Below are 17939 nucleotides of genomic sequence, written 5' to 3' on the forward strand. Positions count from 1 at the left end.
CCGTTGGCTGCGATGTCGTCAACGAGTCTTGTCCAGCGGTCATCACCATCCCTTCTAGCGATGAATCCCACCCAAGCCCAATTACTTTCCTTACATCGCCTTGTTTGTGTTTCTTACCATAGGTAGACTATGAAGAGTTACATCGAATACCGTGAACGAAAGTAATGTGCTTCCACAAAACATCGACAGAATCAATTCCTTATATCACACTTTCGTTATTACAATGGTATCGGGCAAAGCAATTGCATCGAATCGGCAAAACACAGTGCAGAGTACAATCCACTGCTGTATGAATGCATCCCCACGCCGTGCTGGTGATGCGAGGTTCAATGGACCCATCATTCACCACACTGCTCAGTGCCGGTCGGCGAAGGCGTTGGCAGGGGCGCACGGGACCGGTTCGAATATCGGCTCACCACTGGCGTTATCCGTGTCCGGGAATCGAACTCGCGTTTGCCACGTCCCAAGTGCAGCGTGACAATGACCACTGTGCCACCGCTTCCCCACGCAATATGGAATATCACCAAACTAAAAACAAAGGACGAAACTAATTTGAATAGAAGAAAACAAACTCACGGCAGAGACGCGGTGTTGCGGGGAGGCTGCCAACACGAACGAGTCTTGATTCGCTCGGCGAGTTGTAGAAGTGGAGAGAAAAGGCAAAGATCGGTGATCCCGGGGGGGGGGGGGAGAGTCAAACACGGGGAGAGAGAAATCGCGCAAAGTGTGCAGCACACAATGCGCGTGTCGGCTCCGGGGCGGGTACCCGCGGTGCGTGTGTGTGTGCTCGTGTGTGTGTGTGTGTGCGTGTGTGTGCGCGTGTGTGTGCGCGTGTGTGTGTGTGTGCGCGTGTGTGTGCGCGCGCGCTGGCGAGACGTGACCTGTCATGTGGCGGCCTTTCCGCTGCGCTGTAATCAGACAGTGGCAAATTTATTCAGCGATGCACACCACCAGAGGCACACGCAGAGGCGGGTGGGGGGCAAAACTACATCTGCGACTGCCGTAGCCATGCGTATGTGTGTGTGTGCGTGTGCGTCTGTGTGCGTGTGCGTGTGCATCTGTGTGTGTGCGTGTGTGTGTGTGTGCGTCTGTGTGTGTGTGCGTGTGTGTGTGTCCGTGTGCTAGCGCCGTGGGCTGCGAATCTGGCGACCCGAGTTCCATTGCCGCTCACGGCCAGCATCAGCGACGATTATCTGAAATGGTCATGGGCCTCCCCTAGGTCGACTCAGCCTTAAATGAGTACCTGGTACGATGTGTAAACATCGCCACTAAAGAGACAAAGGCGGCCGGAGGTGGTTCCGGCCACCCCGTGTCCACTGTGCCACCGCTGTTCAGGCTATACGGGGGATCTTTGTCTTTGTATGAGTGCATGGTCTTAGTGGGTAGGTACTCGCTCACAACATTTGCCCCAAACAGACTGTTGAGGCTGTATGGCTCCATAGGAGATTATTGCCTTTGTGTATGGCCGGTGGTGGTGCTGGCCAGCTCACAGGTGACATCGGCGCTCTCGCTCAAAGCGCTTGCTCCAAGAGGGGGTGGAGGCTCCACTGGGGGGGGGGGGGGGGTCTTTATCGCGTGTTTTGAGAGCGGTCGCGCAGGAGTTAGCGAAGTGGACAGACAACTTGGTAGCCTGAGTTCGATTCCTGGCAACGGCATACATCATGGTGAAATCGTGGTGATGATTTCAACCGGTGCTGGGTCTCCCCCCTAGGTGTGTTCAGCCTGCAATGAGCACCTGGCCCAGTGCGTGGACATGCGCACTGTGGAAGACAGATGTGGCCCAGCGTGGTTTTAACCACACCAACTCCCGGCGTGCACACACAGGCAACAATGACAAAGACCCCCCACCCCCCGTATGGCCTTAACAGGCTGTTGGGGCAAGTGCTGTTAGCGAGCACCTATGAAGCCCGGGACGGCACACAAGGGGGTGGGTGACCAGCACCCGCCCGGCCGCCTTTGTCTCTCTAGGGGCGATGATCACTGCTGTTGGTCGCGAGCGGGACTCGAACTCGGGTCGCCGGGTTCGTAGCGCAGCGCGCTAACCGCTACACTACCGCTACCCACGCGCACACAACCCCCACTCACCCACGCATCGAATCTCCCCCTGCTGCTGTTTTGTGTATGGGACAGCTTCTCTGCGCAGCGTGCACCTGTTGAGTCAATATTAGGTTTGAGCTACGAGGAGGATGTGGTACAGTGTGGGTTTTGAGTCAGATTGGATTTGAAACTTTCCGAGTGAAGATGCACGGTGTGTACGTGTGCTTGGGGAGGGGTGTCGGAGTGGTGGCGCAGTGAGTTGCAAACTGCGCGATGGACCAGATTATATCTGATTCCCAATCGAGGCTAATAACAGCGTCGAGTGATATTTGTTACGGTACTGGACCTCCCCTAGATCGACTCTACCTTAAATGATTACTTTGAGCGATGTGTTTCCATCACTGGGATACTGGCCACATCACCAACACCTTCCTGTGCCGTGCTCGCTCATAGTGCTTGCCCCAAACAATTAGCTAAAGGGTTTACTTGTTTTTGTTGTCTTAGTGCCCGTGATAATTAACGTTTCTCACTCTCGCTTTAAGTGGTTAGGATACAGTATTCAGGATAAATCCAAGTAAACTGCCGGACGTTTTCATACAGACTGCCTTATAATTTAAACAGTAGCCATTCATATTTCCAGAAAATGTCATACGCCTGTGTAAATGCTTGGGTTAATTGCCGTTACAATCTTGTTTTTTGAAGAGAGCAGAGGGCAGGCATTGCAAATTCGGTTTATGATGGCAATGCCTCCCCATCCACCAAAGCAGATCATGTCAGACTAAGTTTAACCTTGTGCTCTATCGCAGAACATATTATGCTCGCCGTGGCCAACCACTCTTCCTTACAGCAACAAAACTAAGTTACAGTCCTTGGTAAATCCACTGCTGGATGAAGGCCTCCCCACGCCGTGTCGGTCATCGGGGTTGTTTTGACCATACTTCACCACCCTGGTCAGTGTTGGTCGGTAAACGGGGGAGCCCAGGATCGGTTCAGGTATATCTCGCCAGGATATTAGCCATGGCCGGGTATCGAACTCAGGTAATAGTGCAGTGCACAAACTACCACGCCACCGCTCAAAATAAATAAAAAGAAGACACGAGACGTAAAAACTCAAGAGCATTCGCATGCAAGTGCACAAACAATACTGGCGAAGACGCGATGAAGTTAAATGTGGCTTGCTGAATGTTGTCTTGTGACTCCGATCCACGTGGTGGTCAATTACAGTGGTCGCGCTTGTGCCTCGCTGAATGGGCGCCGGTCACGCCGCTAATGCACGGAGTTGGCCGTGCGAAGTCACGCAGCTTGCCCCCCCCACCACCACACACAACACAGAGGATTCCTTTACATCGTTTTAAAATGCGCCTCCGTCAGGCGAGCTCTGCACGATTGCTGCACGGTTGATGTTTGACCGACGTAGAAGTGTGTGCCTCATTCCGTCGTACGGCGCTTGGGTCTGTCTCTTCCCCCCACGCCAATTAAATTCCATGGTCGCTGCTGCAGAGAGTCGTGTTGTCGTGAGACCATGGCATTTCACTGGGAGCCTCTCGCAGAAACAACGTGACCTCACGCACGCTGTAGACACCACAGGACCCCCGGGGGTGCTGCTGTTCACTCATTTGGCGTGGGATGCGTGCCAGAGCACCGTGCCACAACTCGTGATTCCGAAAACAATTTAGAAGCGATCCGATTCTAGATTGCAACATACTGCATAAGAATTGGAGATTTAAAAAAACATGTATTATGAGTATAATAACCATGCCATATTCATTGGTGAATCGATGCATTGTTGTATACTACTCGTGTTACTAGATAACTCAGTGGAAGTTGATGTCTGATATCATTTGAGGTGTCTCTTGCCCATATTTCCCTTCCATTCCTCACGTGCCCTTCAACCGAGGGGTTCGTCTCATGGAGGATGTCGTGAGCCTCGTGTCTGCAACTGTAGCGAATGGAGTGAGAATCGCCACTTTACCCGTCACGTTCAATGTCGTGGGGCTCTGCGTGGTGGGTAGCGCGCTGCGCTTAGCTGCCGACCAGGTCAGCTGCACTCGATTCCCGGCCACGGCTCAAGACGCCGTGGGGAGGCCTCCATCCAGCAGTGGATTGCCAAATGGCTGTGCGTTATTTATGCATTTTGTTCGTTGCCAGTGCGAGTCACTACAGATCGTGACGTTACTCCCATAGACTACCACCAAGCATTACATCATCATCATCAGCCATGATCTATCCACTGCTGGACGCAGGCTTGATTCCGCACGTCATCGCCATCCCTCACGTCCCTACGAAGTCACAATCCATCTCCTCATACCCCCTGCCACTCCTCACGGCAGTCATCTCTCCGTTGGCTGTCGCCCTCCATCCGTCCCACGAGCCGCTCTCGGCCGACGATGGGAGAGGCGTGCGTGGCGGGTTGGATGTTGGGAGATGCTGGAGACTACCCTGCGTCGAACTTCTTTCGCACCGTACGCAGCGAACCGCGCTAATTAGAGGTGCCGGGGGAAGGACGACAAACCCTGAACACAGCGAGCGGCTCGCTGCTTGCTGGCGCTTCCCTGCCGCTGAGGGGGGGCGATGTCGTCCCCGAGGTAGTGGTGGTGATGGTGATGATGATGGTGGTGGTGATGGTGGTGATGGTGATGATGGTGGTGGTGATGATGTTGGTGATGATGATGGTGGTGGTGATGGTGATGATGGTGATTGTGGTGATGATGGTGGTGATGATGGTGGTGATGGTGATGGTGGTGATGATGATGATGGTGATGATGATGGTGATGGTGGTGATGATGGTGATGATGGTGGTGATGATGGTGGTGATGGTGGTGGTGATGATGATGGTGATGATGATGATGGTGGTGGTGGTGGTGATGGTGGTGATGATGGTGGTGGTGATGGTGATGATGATGATTGTGGTGATGATGGTGGTGATGATGGTGGTGGTGATGGTGGTGATGGTGATGATGGTGGTGATGGTGATGATTGCGCATCGTCGAGTTTGGTGCGGAGTGGCCACGGCTGATGATTCAACACATCAGTATTCATAATACAGGGCTTTTTTTTTGGGGGGGGGGGGGGGGTTAGATCGCGTACATATATAAATGTTGTGTCGTTAAACCCGCCACCACCCGACACAGCCAACTAGTAAGGGTTGTCACGTAAACAGAACGTGACAATTCGTCACGAGTACAGCACTAGTGTGTAGTGTATTGTATAGTAGTGTAGTGTATAGTGTAGTGTATTGTGTGGTGTATAGTGTAGTGTACTAGTACAGCACTAACCGCTGGGTTGGAGAGCCAAGCCACAACATTTACAATCCGAGTACGACGTTTCGCCAGTAATTACCACTAGCTTCGTCAGGCGACAGCCAGAGTTGTGAAGTCCACCTGTATTATGGAGGATATTTGTCGCGAAAGCCTCCGCGTTAAACATTAGCATTCGCTGATGCTGCGTTGGCAGTGGTGCACAAATATCACAAACATCAACACACTCGTCAAGTTCACTGCGGCCTTACAAGGACAAACATATATAATGGGCGACGTTTCAGGCAATAGCCCTTCTGCATAACACATGATCCCCCATGCAAGTACATGAGGGCACCACGAGAGGGCGATATTGTCAGCTCAGAGAAGTTACCTCTCAATTAGCGTGTTTAGATTTGTTTCGAACACCATTACTTTTGAAACATGTTCGTCTTGTTGTCATGTAATAACGAGTGTTATTTTTGTAATGCAAACACATTATATTATATTCATCTGCAGTGAATGCTGCCTCCACACCGCCCACGCAGCAGCACTCCTCATTCACACCACGCGGGACCATCACCACGCGGGACCATCACCACGCCTGGTCATCACCACGCCTGGTCATCACCACGCCAAGCTGCCATCGTTGAGACAAGAGGCGGTGTCTCAGGATGGGCCTCCATGTCAGCATTGGTGGTTCAGTGGTAGAATTCTCGCCTGCCACGCGGGAGGCCCGGGTTCGATTCCCGGCCAATGCACATTTTTATAGAGTTTTTCTATTTATTAAAAAAATCTATCTGTCTTTCTGCATCGTCGTTATTAACATTATGTATTAAAGGAAACCTAAAAAATATATACGGGTTAAAAAAAGATTATACAATGTTTGTTAGAAACTCGTGATATTTTCTCAGTCACCTCTAATCCCTTTGTCAATTCAGCTTTGCCAGCCACATGTGGTCAAAGCAAAATCAGACAGCCCTCCTGCTAACCCAGTTAACACGGAACGCTGGGGAAACGTTGGATCTAACGATTTGAAGCTTTCGTGACTGCAGGAATCCATACTCTTTGGTTCTTTCGGCAAAGTCACGTAGTTAGTAAATAAATTAAAATTAAACAAATTCACGACGTTTCGAAAAAAAAATGCTGTGCTCTCCCACCTGATGATGCAATCGAAACGTCATGATTTATTTATTTCTAACTACGTCACTTTACCGAAAGAACCAAAGAGTATTGATCTAACGGTTCCAACCACATTATAACGTTGGCCCAACATTGCAAGCATGCTGTGAATCTTCCCCATCCTGTCACTGATGAAGACAGTGAGAATATAACCTCTTCTTCTTCCGCGCCTAGTATGTCAGCATTGGTGGTTCAGTGGTAGAATTCTCGCCTGCCACGCGGGAGGCCCGGGTTCGATTCCCGGCCAATGCACATTTTTTTCTTAGGAATTAATTTTACTCTTAAACTGCGCAATAGTTACTGCTCGCTGAAATTAGCTGCGCGTTTAAAGTGTAAGTTATTTTTAAAAATCAGTCGCCGTTATTTACATGTATTTGATACGGGAGTTCTTGTTGGAGAGAAGATATATTTATTTATTCACGCCACGAGGCTGTCCCAGTTGGTGGCGACTCGTGAAGGGTAACGCCGCGTTTCTCACGCCGTGGCATAGGGGGCAGCATTAGCCACCGTGAACAACTGACAAAAGAATCCAACACTAGCGTTAATAACAATAATAGCTTCAAATAAATTAAGTAATTCATAGTCGACGTTTCCGGTAATGACCCTTATCACAGCACTTGTTTGAAAACGTGGCCTATATATATACTTTTCTTTTGAGACCATAGTTTTGGTTTTACTGACGAACGTGTTTGTTTTTGTTATTAACTGTGGGGCTGTCCATAAATGACGTCACGCACCTGGGGGGGGGGTCAGACATTTGTGACGATGTGTGACGAGGAGGGAGGGGTTACGAAATGTGACGTCACATCAAAATGCGCAACTTTAAATAAATATAGACAACACGTTCTACTTAATTAAATAGACTTTTTAATTAATGTTTTCTCTTACAACATCAGAGTGCAGCGCCACATTAAATACGCACTACAATCACAATAGTTTAAAGCGATTTGAAGCATGTTTTATTTTTTTTAGGGGGGGGGGGCAGAGCATTGTGATGTCATATTTGAGGGGGGGTCTGACTTTTTGTGACGTCGTGTGACGAAGGGGGGGGGTCAAAAATCGTACAAAATCGCGTGACGTCATTTATGGACGGCCCCTGTACTTTTGCACCGCTGCCAGCATCATCCAAATAATTCGCAAACATCGGAGTGCTTTTTACGAATTTACAAGAATTAAATATTTTTAACGAATGCAGCTACATAACGTTGGTCTGGGGAGCCAGTTTTCCGATTCGACTAAAACACGCTTTCACTTTAATGTGGATACAGAACAGAGTTCGGCTTTCACTTACTTTTGCTTGAAATAGTCGAGTGTAATCTTTGCTTTTAACACCAGGAAAACCGACAGTGCATCTTATAGGTCAACTCAGCCTTAAACGAAGTCGCAGTTGCGGTGTCTAACTATCAGAATTGGGGAGATAAAGGCGGCCGGGTAAAGTGTTGACCACAAAAGACCTCTCTTGGATTGTATGGCCTTAATAGGTGTTCGCTAAAAACACTTTGCCCCAACTGTTAAAGGCTATGTCGTGGGGACCGTGCCTCTATTGTCTATGTGTGTGACGTGTCAACTAGTAGCCTATTGATTTAGAAACGTGCGTTCAGAGCATTTGGCTGCGAGGAATGTCCACACGATAAGCCACTTCATTGGGATATCATTTGTGGCCAGGTGGCTTCTGAAAATGAGCTATATAACTCAATGGGCCTTCTTTATTACCTCGTAAAAGACAAATAGTATAGCATGGAACGCGTCTCAGGAGATGGCACGGTAAAATCGCCTCGTGTTCAGCAGCCTCGACGTAGTTTGCATCACGAGGACGTGAACAGATCAAAGAAATCTAGATTTTAAGTTTTCGTGACTGCATATTTTTTGGTTCTTTCGGTAAAGTCACGTCGGTATAAACAAAAATAAATTAAATTAAATCACACTTCAGAAGTTGTTTCCTGCTGTGGTTGTCCCACCTGATGACGGACGTTTGTGTTGCGCCCGAAACGTCGTGATTTAATTTAATTAATTTTGTTTTATACCTACGTGACTTTTACGAAAGATCAAAGCGAGCACTTGTCCGTTCAAGCAAGTCCCACTGCTTTGTTTTCCCAGGGCAAAGTCGTGATCAATGGCTGGGCGTTCAAGCGGAGTGGGTCTTTCCATTGGCTGCTCGAGACAAGCCCCGGCACCACCCACGCAGCCCTCTCCCTGTGCCAAAACACCACGGCACATACCAAGCACAAGCGTGCCACGGGTCGACTCGTGGGGTGGGTGCTGGTCACTCTTGTTGTTGCTGCTGCTGCTTGTGTCATTATCACAGTCGTCGTCGTTGTTGTTATAATCCACGCATAGTTATCAACTTAACGTGGAAAATGAAGATCGATGTTCACAGCCACATTCTTCCTCGGGAGTGGCCGGACTTAACGCAGGTATATATTGTGTACTGTGCTGAATTCTAAATGCAGTACCAGAAATGACGTGTAATATAATTGCGTCTGTCACCAACACGACACCAACTGTGCATTCATACATAACGCTCACACAAAACGTGGTCGATTCATATCGAACACACTGCCGGTACGATGCAGTTCCAATCAAACGTAACTTGGATCAGCGCATATTACACATTGACAATTGTGTGTTATAACCATAACATAATGTGCACACCAAGGTGGGAGTAGAGTTGATCGGTGGGGCTACTTATTTTATAACGCTACCGAGAGGACTGTGGTCTCAGTGCGGGTGCATGTGAGCACGCAGGGTTCATGACCGACGTCTGCCAGGCCTGCAGTGCACTTTGCCCGGTGCGGTGGCCACCGCGGAATCTGCACGATGTGTAAATCTGCACGATGTTGCTTTCAGCAAAACATTTTTTTATTAACGCGTGGTAATGTTTCCAGTCTAATGCCGTACCAAATTCACAGTCTAGACTGCTCGCAGACACGAGTTGCTTGTCGATAGGGATTAATTGCAGCCAGATTTGTCTGGGTTGGCGACTCGTATAATAATAATCCCCCACCCGGCACACCACATCTAGTATACTCGTCACGACCGGAAAATATTCAGTGAGGAAAGTTGATCCCCGCTTATAGACTACGTGCTGACAGCACACGACGGACAAATCATCTTGCGTCATATTTGTTAGTTTATCATGCCTGGGTTACAGCCAAAGTAAAGGTCATGTCATTGTAAAGGGCTTCGCCATTTTTTTCCCATTACAGTACAAATATAAAATGCAAACATACTCAAATAGGCGATGTGGCTCGACATCTGAAACTTACTCGATAGGAAACAAGCTCTTGACGATTTAATTACATTTCCTTGAAAACATTTTCAATTCTAATTTCTCTATGCAGTGTTCCCGAGCCATATACAAGATCTTCCTCGTGCATGATCGTTGAGAGGTCATTCTGAAGACCACTGCTCGCATAAGATCGCTGTCAACCCATACGGTTTACCCCGTATTCTTGTACAGAGAAATTGAGTTTTCAGGTCCATACGACGTACAGCCGTTTCGAAACGGGCTAGAACATCAACACGAGTGTGTGCATCCACGTATCAAGCAAGCAGCGGCATCAGCATGCAAGATCACAGACAGTAGCATGATCAGTCGCATCATTGACACCAATTATCAAAATAATACAACTTTTTGTTTAGTAACATCATTTTTGTCTATTTGTTTGTGTTTCTCCCTTGTGATGGGACTTTGTAGGATGAACGTTGAGATTTTTAAGGGCCACGGGGTGACCAATAAGGTGTGAATTGGTCTGTAACAAGGTGGGGCACTGACAAGGGGGTGACAGGTGATGTACTTGCAAAAAAATCTGCAGATTACCTGCTGGATCTCGTCTCTGTTTCAAAGAACAAATTTGACCTAAGGTCTACACTCATTTACCAGCTTAATATTCCCTATTGCCGTACATATACTGGAGGAAGGGCCTTTGCTATTGATGCCCCCAGGGTCTGGAATGCTGTTGCAAATAAATTGAAACTTGAGTCACTACCTATGAGATCTTCACTCAAAACTGCTTTAGAGGAGTTGTACACCCCTAGCTGCCAGTGCTATTCAGTGACCTAAAATAAAATGTTTCGCTCCGGATGATCGCTACAAAGTATGACCTGTGTTTTGATTTAGTGTGCTGATCTTAAAGGTGCATTGAAAAATTACAATACTCCGATTGATGCTCCTGCTGTTGTGGAGTGACTCATGCAGCCAGCTATGGCTGCAGGGTTTTGGTAGTACATGTTGTTTATGCCATTTATTGTTAAAATTCCGTCAGTTCCTATGATTGCTTTTTCATTGCCTTCATGGCTTTATTTTGGTGATTTCGAAAAATGTATTGGTTTAGCCATGTTTGTGTTGTTGTAGTACAGAGTTAGACTGATGGCCTTAATCTAAGTTGTCTTGTGGTTGTTGTTGTTGTTTGACTTGCATCCCACTGGGATTTTTGCACACAGCGTTGGTGTACGGTGTTTTTTCTGCAATATTTTTGCTGTCTTTTCTTGGTTTTTCTCTTTGCACTTAGTCACATATTCACTTTAAGATGTTTTTTTGTTCATGTTTTTGTTTTTTGTTTGTTGCGGTTGCACCCGATTCAAGAGCTGAATGGCTCACAGGGCTATACCTAATAAATGAACTTGAACTTGAACTAATAATACATCGACATCCACATTTCTGGTGAGATGGTAGCCCCTCCCTCACCCCGCCCACTTTATAAAGCCACGCCCCCTCACTAGCCCTGTACACTGGAGTCTGGAAGTGGCCTATCCATATGACCCCAATTGACCCAGCCCATTGCTCATAGGCTCTGCCTACTGCCCTAGTAGCCCCGCCCACGACTCAGGTAGCCCCGCCCATTACTCAGGTAGCCCCTCCCACTACTCAGGTAGCCACGCCTACAGCTCAGGTAGATCCCGTCCGCTGCTCGTCAGTGTGTTATGGGGAGTGGGATACGTGCTGGCTCCCGCGTCGAGAAAGCGAAGTCGATGTTCTTGCCCTCATCGTCGCTGTGTCCCTGCAGAGGTACGGCTATGGAGGCTGGGTGCACCTGGAACATCACTCCAAGGTGAGTTTGCCTCGTACAGCACCTCGCCCTGTGACAGAGACTTGCACTGTATGTACGTGCATGTATTTGCATGGATTAGTGGGGAGGGGTAGTTCGATTTCCGATCGCTAACAAACAGCAGCGAATATTTGAACCGGTCCTGGGCCTCCCCTATGTCGACTCAGCCTCAAACGAGTACCAGGTACGTTCTGTAAACACCAGCACTGAGAAGATAAGAGTGTTGGCCACCCATCCACTCGTTTACCCTGCCGCCCTTAATAGGCGCTAACTATAGCAACTTTCCCCAACTCTTAATGTAGCTAATGCCGATTATCAACATCTCGTTGATATCGTTGCTGTACACGATATGCATGTGCCCTGGTGGTCCTAAAACAATCTTAAACAGCTCGTACGCCAAGAAAGTAGATACGTGTAACATGTTTACGTGTATGTTATTTGAGTACATTATGTACGTAGCATTTGTGTTTATTCTTGTTTCGTCTTGTCTGTGTAGAATTCACATATATACCGCGTGGGGAATCATTTATATGCACTATGTTGCCTCTAAATGTCATGATATATCAAGACATCTTGCTCAGAAAATAAAAATAAAATTACGAACAAACAGGTGCTCCGGGTTTGTCCCACATATATAAACACTCGTTAATTGGCTGAAAATATCGTAATATATAGAGGACTCCAGAGGTTGGGAAATGTTTGTGCTGGCACACTACCTGACTGCCTTCCCACTTATCTGTGGTTCCTCGGCGATTGTGAGATGTAATTTGCATAAACGGCGACACTATATACAACTAAAATAATATAAACAAACAATAAACAGGATAGAAGCGGAGTGTGGGGGTCAGGGCAGGGAGACATGGGAGATAAAAGGTCATCTAGCAGCAGAGAGCAAGTCACTTATGCACCTCAATCTACGCATGTCTCTTATCGTCTGTTTACCTTAATGGCTTAATGTGTAAGCATCGTGTAAAAATATATTTAAATAATGTCATGGTCACATAAGGACACCTTCCCTAAGTAATTAATGAACCACTATTGGGACACAGCCAGGTGGGAGAAACTGAATCTTTATTAACACTGGTGGAATCCGATGAGCTGTGAAGCTCTTTTTGACGGGTGTCTAGTCAAATGTCCAAAAAGCATGGGATAGGCCGAGGACTTTGAGAAATTTTGCAGGAAAGAGACCGGAGCGAGAGCGGGGACGAAGGGACAGGGTTGGTGGAAAGGAGATTTCGAAGAACTCCCTTTACATGTGTATGTTCATCAATCACTGCAGGTGGTAGTGGTGGTGAAGGTTTACATGCCAAGTCTGCACAGCAGATGTGAGCTCTGCTCAGCTGACTGATAGAGCCTTGTGCCGCAGGGTGAAGCCAAGATGGTCAAGGATGGGAAGGTGTTTCGCGTGATCCAGGAGAACTGTTGGGACCCGGCCGTGCGTATCCGGGAGATGGACCAGCAGGGTGCGACGCGTGATGCCACACCCGGCGACATCATCAAAGCTTGCGTGTCGCAAATTAATTGTGCACAGAGGTTATCACCAGTTAGGTGTCACAACGTTTTACATGAATGCATTGCTCTGTTCCACCAATTGCATTCCGATCGTTCTGTCAGCATTGCCACGTCATGAGATCAATGCATTTCCATTGTGAACTCAGCGCATTGCTCAGTGCATCACGTTTTGTCTGAGAATGGCACCAGAAGATTTCAATACATAACAACTCGCGATGTGCGTGGCGTGTGCGCGTGTGCGGTGGCGTGTGCGTCGTGGGCAGGGGTGACGGTGCAGGCGCTCTCCACCGTGCCTGTCATGTTCAACTACTGGGTGAGTGAGCGAACAGTGACGTCGAGCAACAGCACGGCCACGAACACAACTCACAACTCATCGCGCTCAGTCGCAGAGCGGGTGGGAAAGCGTTGCCCTCGACTGTGTGCAGCAGTGGTCTCTGGAATTGTTCTCAAGAGGTAGTTATGTGATAGCCGTTGCCGTGGGCCGTTGTCTGATACTGGTTGGGTGATACTGCGTGTTCAGCACGATGAGCTTGTGTTCATTTAATGAAGTTCTCCCGGCATGTGGAGCAAAACGTCGCACATTGTTGCCTAACAATTCGCAGCACAGCCCAACAACACATCGGAGGGCTGCTACACAGCAGCACAACTTCGAGAATCTGCACAGTGGAAGGAGTGGCATGTCAACAGCAGGACTCACTTCGGACACCTTGCACCTGGCGGTGTTAAGATTTGGGTCATCCCCACGTGTGCTTGGTACGAGTTTTGTCTGATGGGGAGCGATTAGTTTGACCCCAATATCTATAGTAGAGGAGGCGACAATATTTAAAAGACACGATGCCTCGTCGCTGACTCCCTTTCCACCTCGCGGCGAGTGAGTGGGTTCGGATCGCCCCCCACGTGCCCCCTAAAGGGGTTGGTTCTTCCCCCGGCAGGCCCGGCCGCAGGACGCACACGACCTGTGCCGGCTCCTCAACGACGACCTGGCGGGCGTGGTGGGCCGCTTCCCGCGCCGCTTCGTCGGGCTCGGCACTCTGCCTATGCAGGTTCGCTTGAACCGCTCGCTCGCTCGCTCACTCACTCCGCTCAGCTGTGGAGCACCGCGCTCAGTGGTGTGGGGTGGTTATGGGTCCCCTATGAGGTGGTATTACTGGGGTGTTTTGCTGCATGCCTTGCTTGGTGCGTTGCTAGGATATTGCGCTGCGTGGTGTCGTACGTTGTAGGGTGGTATGCTGCCGAGTGGTGTTGAATAGCGTAGTGCTGGGTGGGTTTGTTGCTGTATCGCTTGTTAGGGTTCTGTGCTGTAGTCAGGTGCTATATGTTGTGGTGTGGTGCAGTGTGCTGTATGGTACGGTGCCCTATGGTGTGCTGCATGCTTATGTGTTGTGCTGTATGGTGCAGCACTGTATGCTGTGGTGCTGTGCACTGTGCTGGATTGTGTTGTGCTGTATGGTGTGCTATTGTATGCTGTCTTGCTGTGCGGTGCCGTGCGGTGCCGCGTGATGGTGTGGCGTGAGATTCCGTGGTGTCTGTGCGGTGCAGTCGGCCGCGCTGGCTGTGCAGGAGCTGCGCCGCTGCACTCTGGAGCTCGGCTTCCCGGGGGTGCAGATCGGCTCGCACGTCAACGCCTGCAACCTGGACGACCCCGAGCTACGGGCCGTGTTCGCGGTGAGACGCCGGCTCCCTGGCGTTGTCTCGCGTCGCACGTGCACACACCACAGCGTACCGAGTTTCCCTCGGAGACCGCAGATGAGAGACGCTCAAACACCAGATTTCGTACTTCCCATCACTCCACATTTACCACGTTTAAACTTTCAGTAGAAGTTTGCAGAAATTACATTTGGCAAATTCCTCATCACTTTAAATATCTAAAATCGTGTACATATTACAAACAAATTTAAAGGACCACATGGTGGTGAGATGTGAGAAGACGGTGAGAATTGGTGACCCATGGGTAACGGTCAAAACTTATTATCCACCCACTCCATCTGGAGCACTGTCTGTGTTCACTCCATTGGTCAACTCCCACTCTTGTGGCCCCACGCAAGTCTGCAGTTCATACACGAGTGTAGTGTGGATTGCCGAGCAGGTCGCTGTGTGCGCTCTTCTTGATGCTCATTCACGCCACTATGCCGTCGGGATTCAGGAGGCGGAAGAGCTCGGCTGTGCCCTGTTCATCCACCCCTGGGACATGGACACCACAGGACGCATGGCCAAGTACTGGCTGCCCTGGCTCGTGGGTTAGTCAACGCCCTTCACCTCCTGCCACCCCACGGAAGCATTCTACCCTACGGCAGGCCCAAATAGGAAAATAAGAATCACACCCAGTGTGACATTGGCCCCCAAACTCAAACCATGGACCACACGGTAACGTCACTGTCAGCTTCAATCATTTACCGGCAGCGTTTGAGATATTCACCGAGCTATGCGAGTCTGTGTGAGTAGCTTGACAACGGGCTATATGTGTACGTGTGTTGGTCCAGGGATGCCAGCCGAGACTACGACTGCCATTTGCTCCATGATATTTGGCGGAGTCTTTGAGAGGTTCCCCAGGCTTAAGGTCTGCTTTGCACATGGAGGTGAGTGGGTGAATGTGTGCATGTTAAATTGGTCCGCATGTAAACTATCGACATACAAAGACAATTATCCCACATATAGCTTTTTTCAAACTGCTAGGGCCAGTGCCGTTAGCGAGCACCTGTTAAAGGCTGACATGGCACGAGGGGGCGGTATTTTTAACACAACACCCAGCTACCCACTGCTGATATTTACACACTGGACCAGCTATTAATTTAGACCGAGTCGACAGGCAGCCCAGTCCTCATTCAAATGTTTGCCATTGATTTTAGCCATGGCTGGTAATTGAACTCGGGTTGCCATGTTTTGGAGCGCAGTGCGATAACCACTGTGCCAACACGCATTTAAATCCGACCAGTAGAGGTGGCGTGCATCTTTGTCCAAGCACTTGGGGGGGGGGGGGGGGGGTTGTGTAACACAAACACGTGGTAACCTCCCAGACTTGCTGGGCTGAGGTGACCAGGGGATGGCAGTGTCAGAAAGTGAATTGTTGAATTGCTTGGCTCATCTTAATAGATTACCATATTCCCTGGATTTTACATTCTAGAAAGTTAGATGCACCCTAAACGTGTGCCTGGTGTTCATGAAATTATACAAATCTGGTCACACACACACACACATGCCATAAGTTGTAGAATAAAGTTTAGTTTAGGGATAGGATTTAAAATTAAGATCTTTATTCAAATTCTCAGATCATATGCAGTCTAATATTTGAACATGGCCGTGTGCTAACAAACTTGGCGTCATCCAAAGCCAGATGAAACACATTTTTAGTGCAAAAGGCATGGAAGTGATGTAATTTCATACCAAACAAAAACAACTTTTGAACCATCCCAAATTACATAACTAGGCTGAGACTTAAAACTTTCGTGACTGCAGGAATTCATATTCTTGGTTCTTTCGGTAAAGTCACGTAGATATAAAAAACTAAAAGCAAAATTAAAAGCAAAAATCCCACGACGTTTCGATCCTAACACAAGCGCTCTTCATCAGGTGGAGAAAAATAAAAGCCTTTTCTCTCCACCTGATGAAGACCGCTTGTGTTGCCATCGAAACGTCGTGGGTTTTTTTGCTTTTAATTTTTTTTTCTATCTACGTGACTTTACTGAAAGAACCAAGAATATACATAACTAGGCCTTTTATTTTTCGAATTTATCCCAATAGGAACACATCCTGAGTGTGTATATATTTATAAATGTTTAGTTATCAAGTTTCTCCAGGACACACCCAGGGTTTTTCCTACCAGGTGGCTCGTTCCCCTTCACGCTGGGCAGGATCCAGCATGGCTTTGACGTGCGGCCAGACCTGTGTGCCGTGGACAACCCACACCCGCCACGCCGCTACGCAGGCCGCTTCTACACGGACTCACTGGTCCACGACCCCCACGCGCTCCGTCTCCTCGTGGACGTCCTGGGGCAGGTGCTCAAGGCTGGCGAGGAGGGGACCTCACCTGGAATATTAGTTGTAGCACCCGACATTGTAATGTACAGCAGCCCTTAATGAATCCACAACTGCATAAAGGCCCCTCCACACTGCTAGACGTCGGGGTTGTTTGACCATACCTCACCATGCTGGTCAGTGCGGGTTGAAGACGGGGAGCATGGAATCGCACAATGTATTTTTCTGCACTACACATGGAAATCTGGTGTGCGCTTAGTGGTCACCCATCCAAGCGCTAATCTGGCTCCAGCCGGCTTAGCTTGAGATATAACATTTGCACTAAAATAACTTTAATACATTCATGCCTTTCACAGGACCGCGTGATGCTTGGAACCGACTACCCTTTTCCATTAGGCGATCTGGAGCCAGGGAGGTTGATTGAAACCATGGAAGAGTTTTCCCCACAGCTCAAGGTATGGGTCATGTTCCATATGCCTGCTACTATCGTGCGAGCTGCCACCAAGCAGACATCGTGTTGTCATCCTGGCCTTCGTGTCTTTTTCTAGGACAAGCTCTTGTCTACGAATGCCCTGGAATTCCTGGGTGTGGACGGTGCTCGTTTTGGCTGAACACACAGTACCCAGGCTGCAAAGCATTCCTGCAGGGGCCTCCAGTCACGCCTAGCCTGGTAAAAAGGTGATATTTCAAAGGCAACGCAACCCAGTGTCAACTAATTGAAGAACTTCTTGTTCTATTTGTAGCACTTAATTTGTAAAACACGTAGGAAAATGTATTGTTGATTTTCTTGCTAAGTGCATAATGAGCCAACGTCGATTGTTGAAAGCAAATGTTACGTTCAAAAATGTAAACGCCAAGGGAAATGCAGTTCCCTATAAAAATTTTAGTAAAAAAACCTTTAAAAATGTAAGAAGCGCTTAAAAAATAAACATGCCACTTGAAACCAAAGATT

General features: G+C 48.6%; 2 protein-coding genes across 2 annotated transcripts in view; one reads left to right on the forward strand and one right to left on the reverse strand.

Annotated features, from left to right (window-relative positions):
- The window catches only part of TMEM163 (transmembrane protein 163), a 36116-nt gene extending 35281 nt beyond the window's left edge, over positions 1-835 (reverse strand). Inside the window, exon 1 of the mRNA XM_061557721.1 lies at positions 577-835. The gene's annotated coding sequence lies outside the window, so the exon portion shown is untranslated. The remainder of the gene's footprint in view (positions 1-576) is intronic.
- Positions 836-8653: 7818 nt separating this feature from the next.
- On the forward strand, positions 8654-17935 carry ACMSD (aminocarboxymuconate semialdehyde decarboxylase). Its single transcript, XM_061557723.1, has 11 exons — positions 8654-8869; positions 11462-11506; positions 12870-12966; positions 13279-13328; positions 13948-14058; positions 14555-14680; positions 15159-15252; positions 15496-15591; positions 16836-17008; positions 17344-17442; positions 17536-17935. The coding sequence occupies exons 1-11, from the start codon at positions 8813-8815 to the stop codon at positions 17596-17598; spliced, it is 1011 nt and encodes a 336-aa protein (XP_061413707.1). The 5' UTR covers positions 8654-8812; the 3' UTR covers positions 17599-17935.
- Positions 17936-17939: the final 4 nt, after the last annotated feature.

Source organism: Lethenteron reissneri, chromosome 23 (genome assembly GCF_015708825.2).
Source record: "Lethenteron reissneri isolate LAM-NWPU_2019-01 chromosome 23, ASM1570882v1, whole genome shotgun sequence".
NCBI lineage: Eukaryota > Metazoa > Chordata > Hyperoartia > Petromyzontiformes > Petromyzontidae > Lethenteron > Lethenteron reissneri.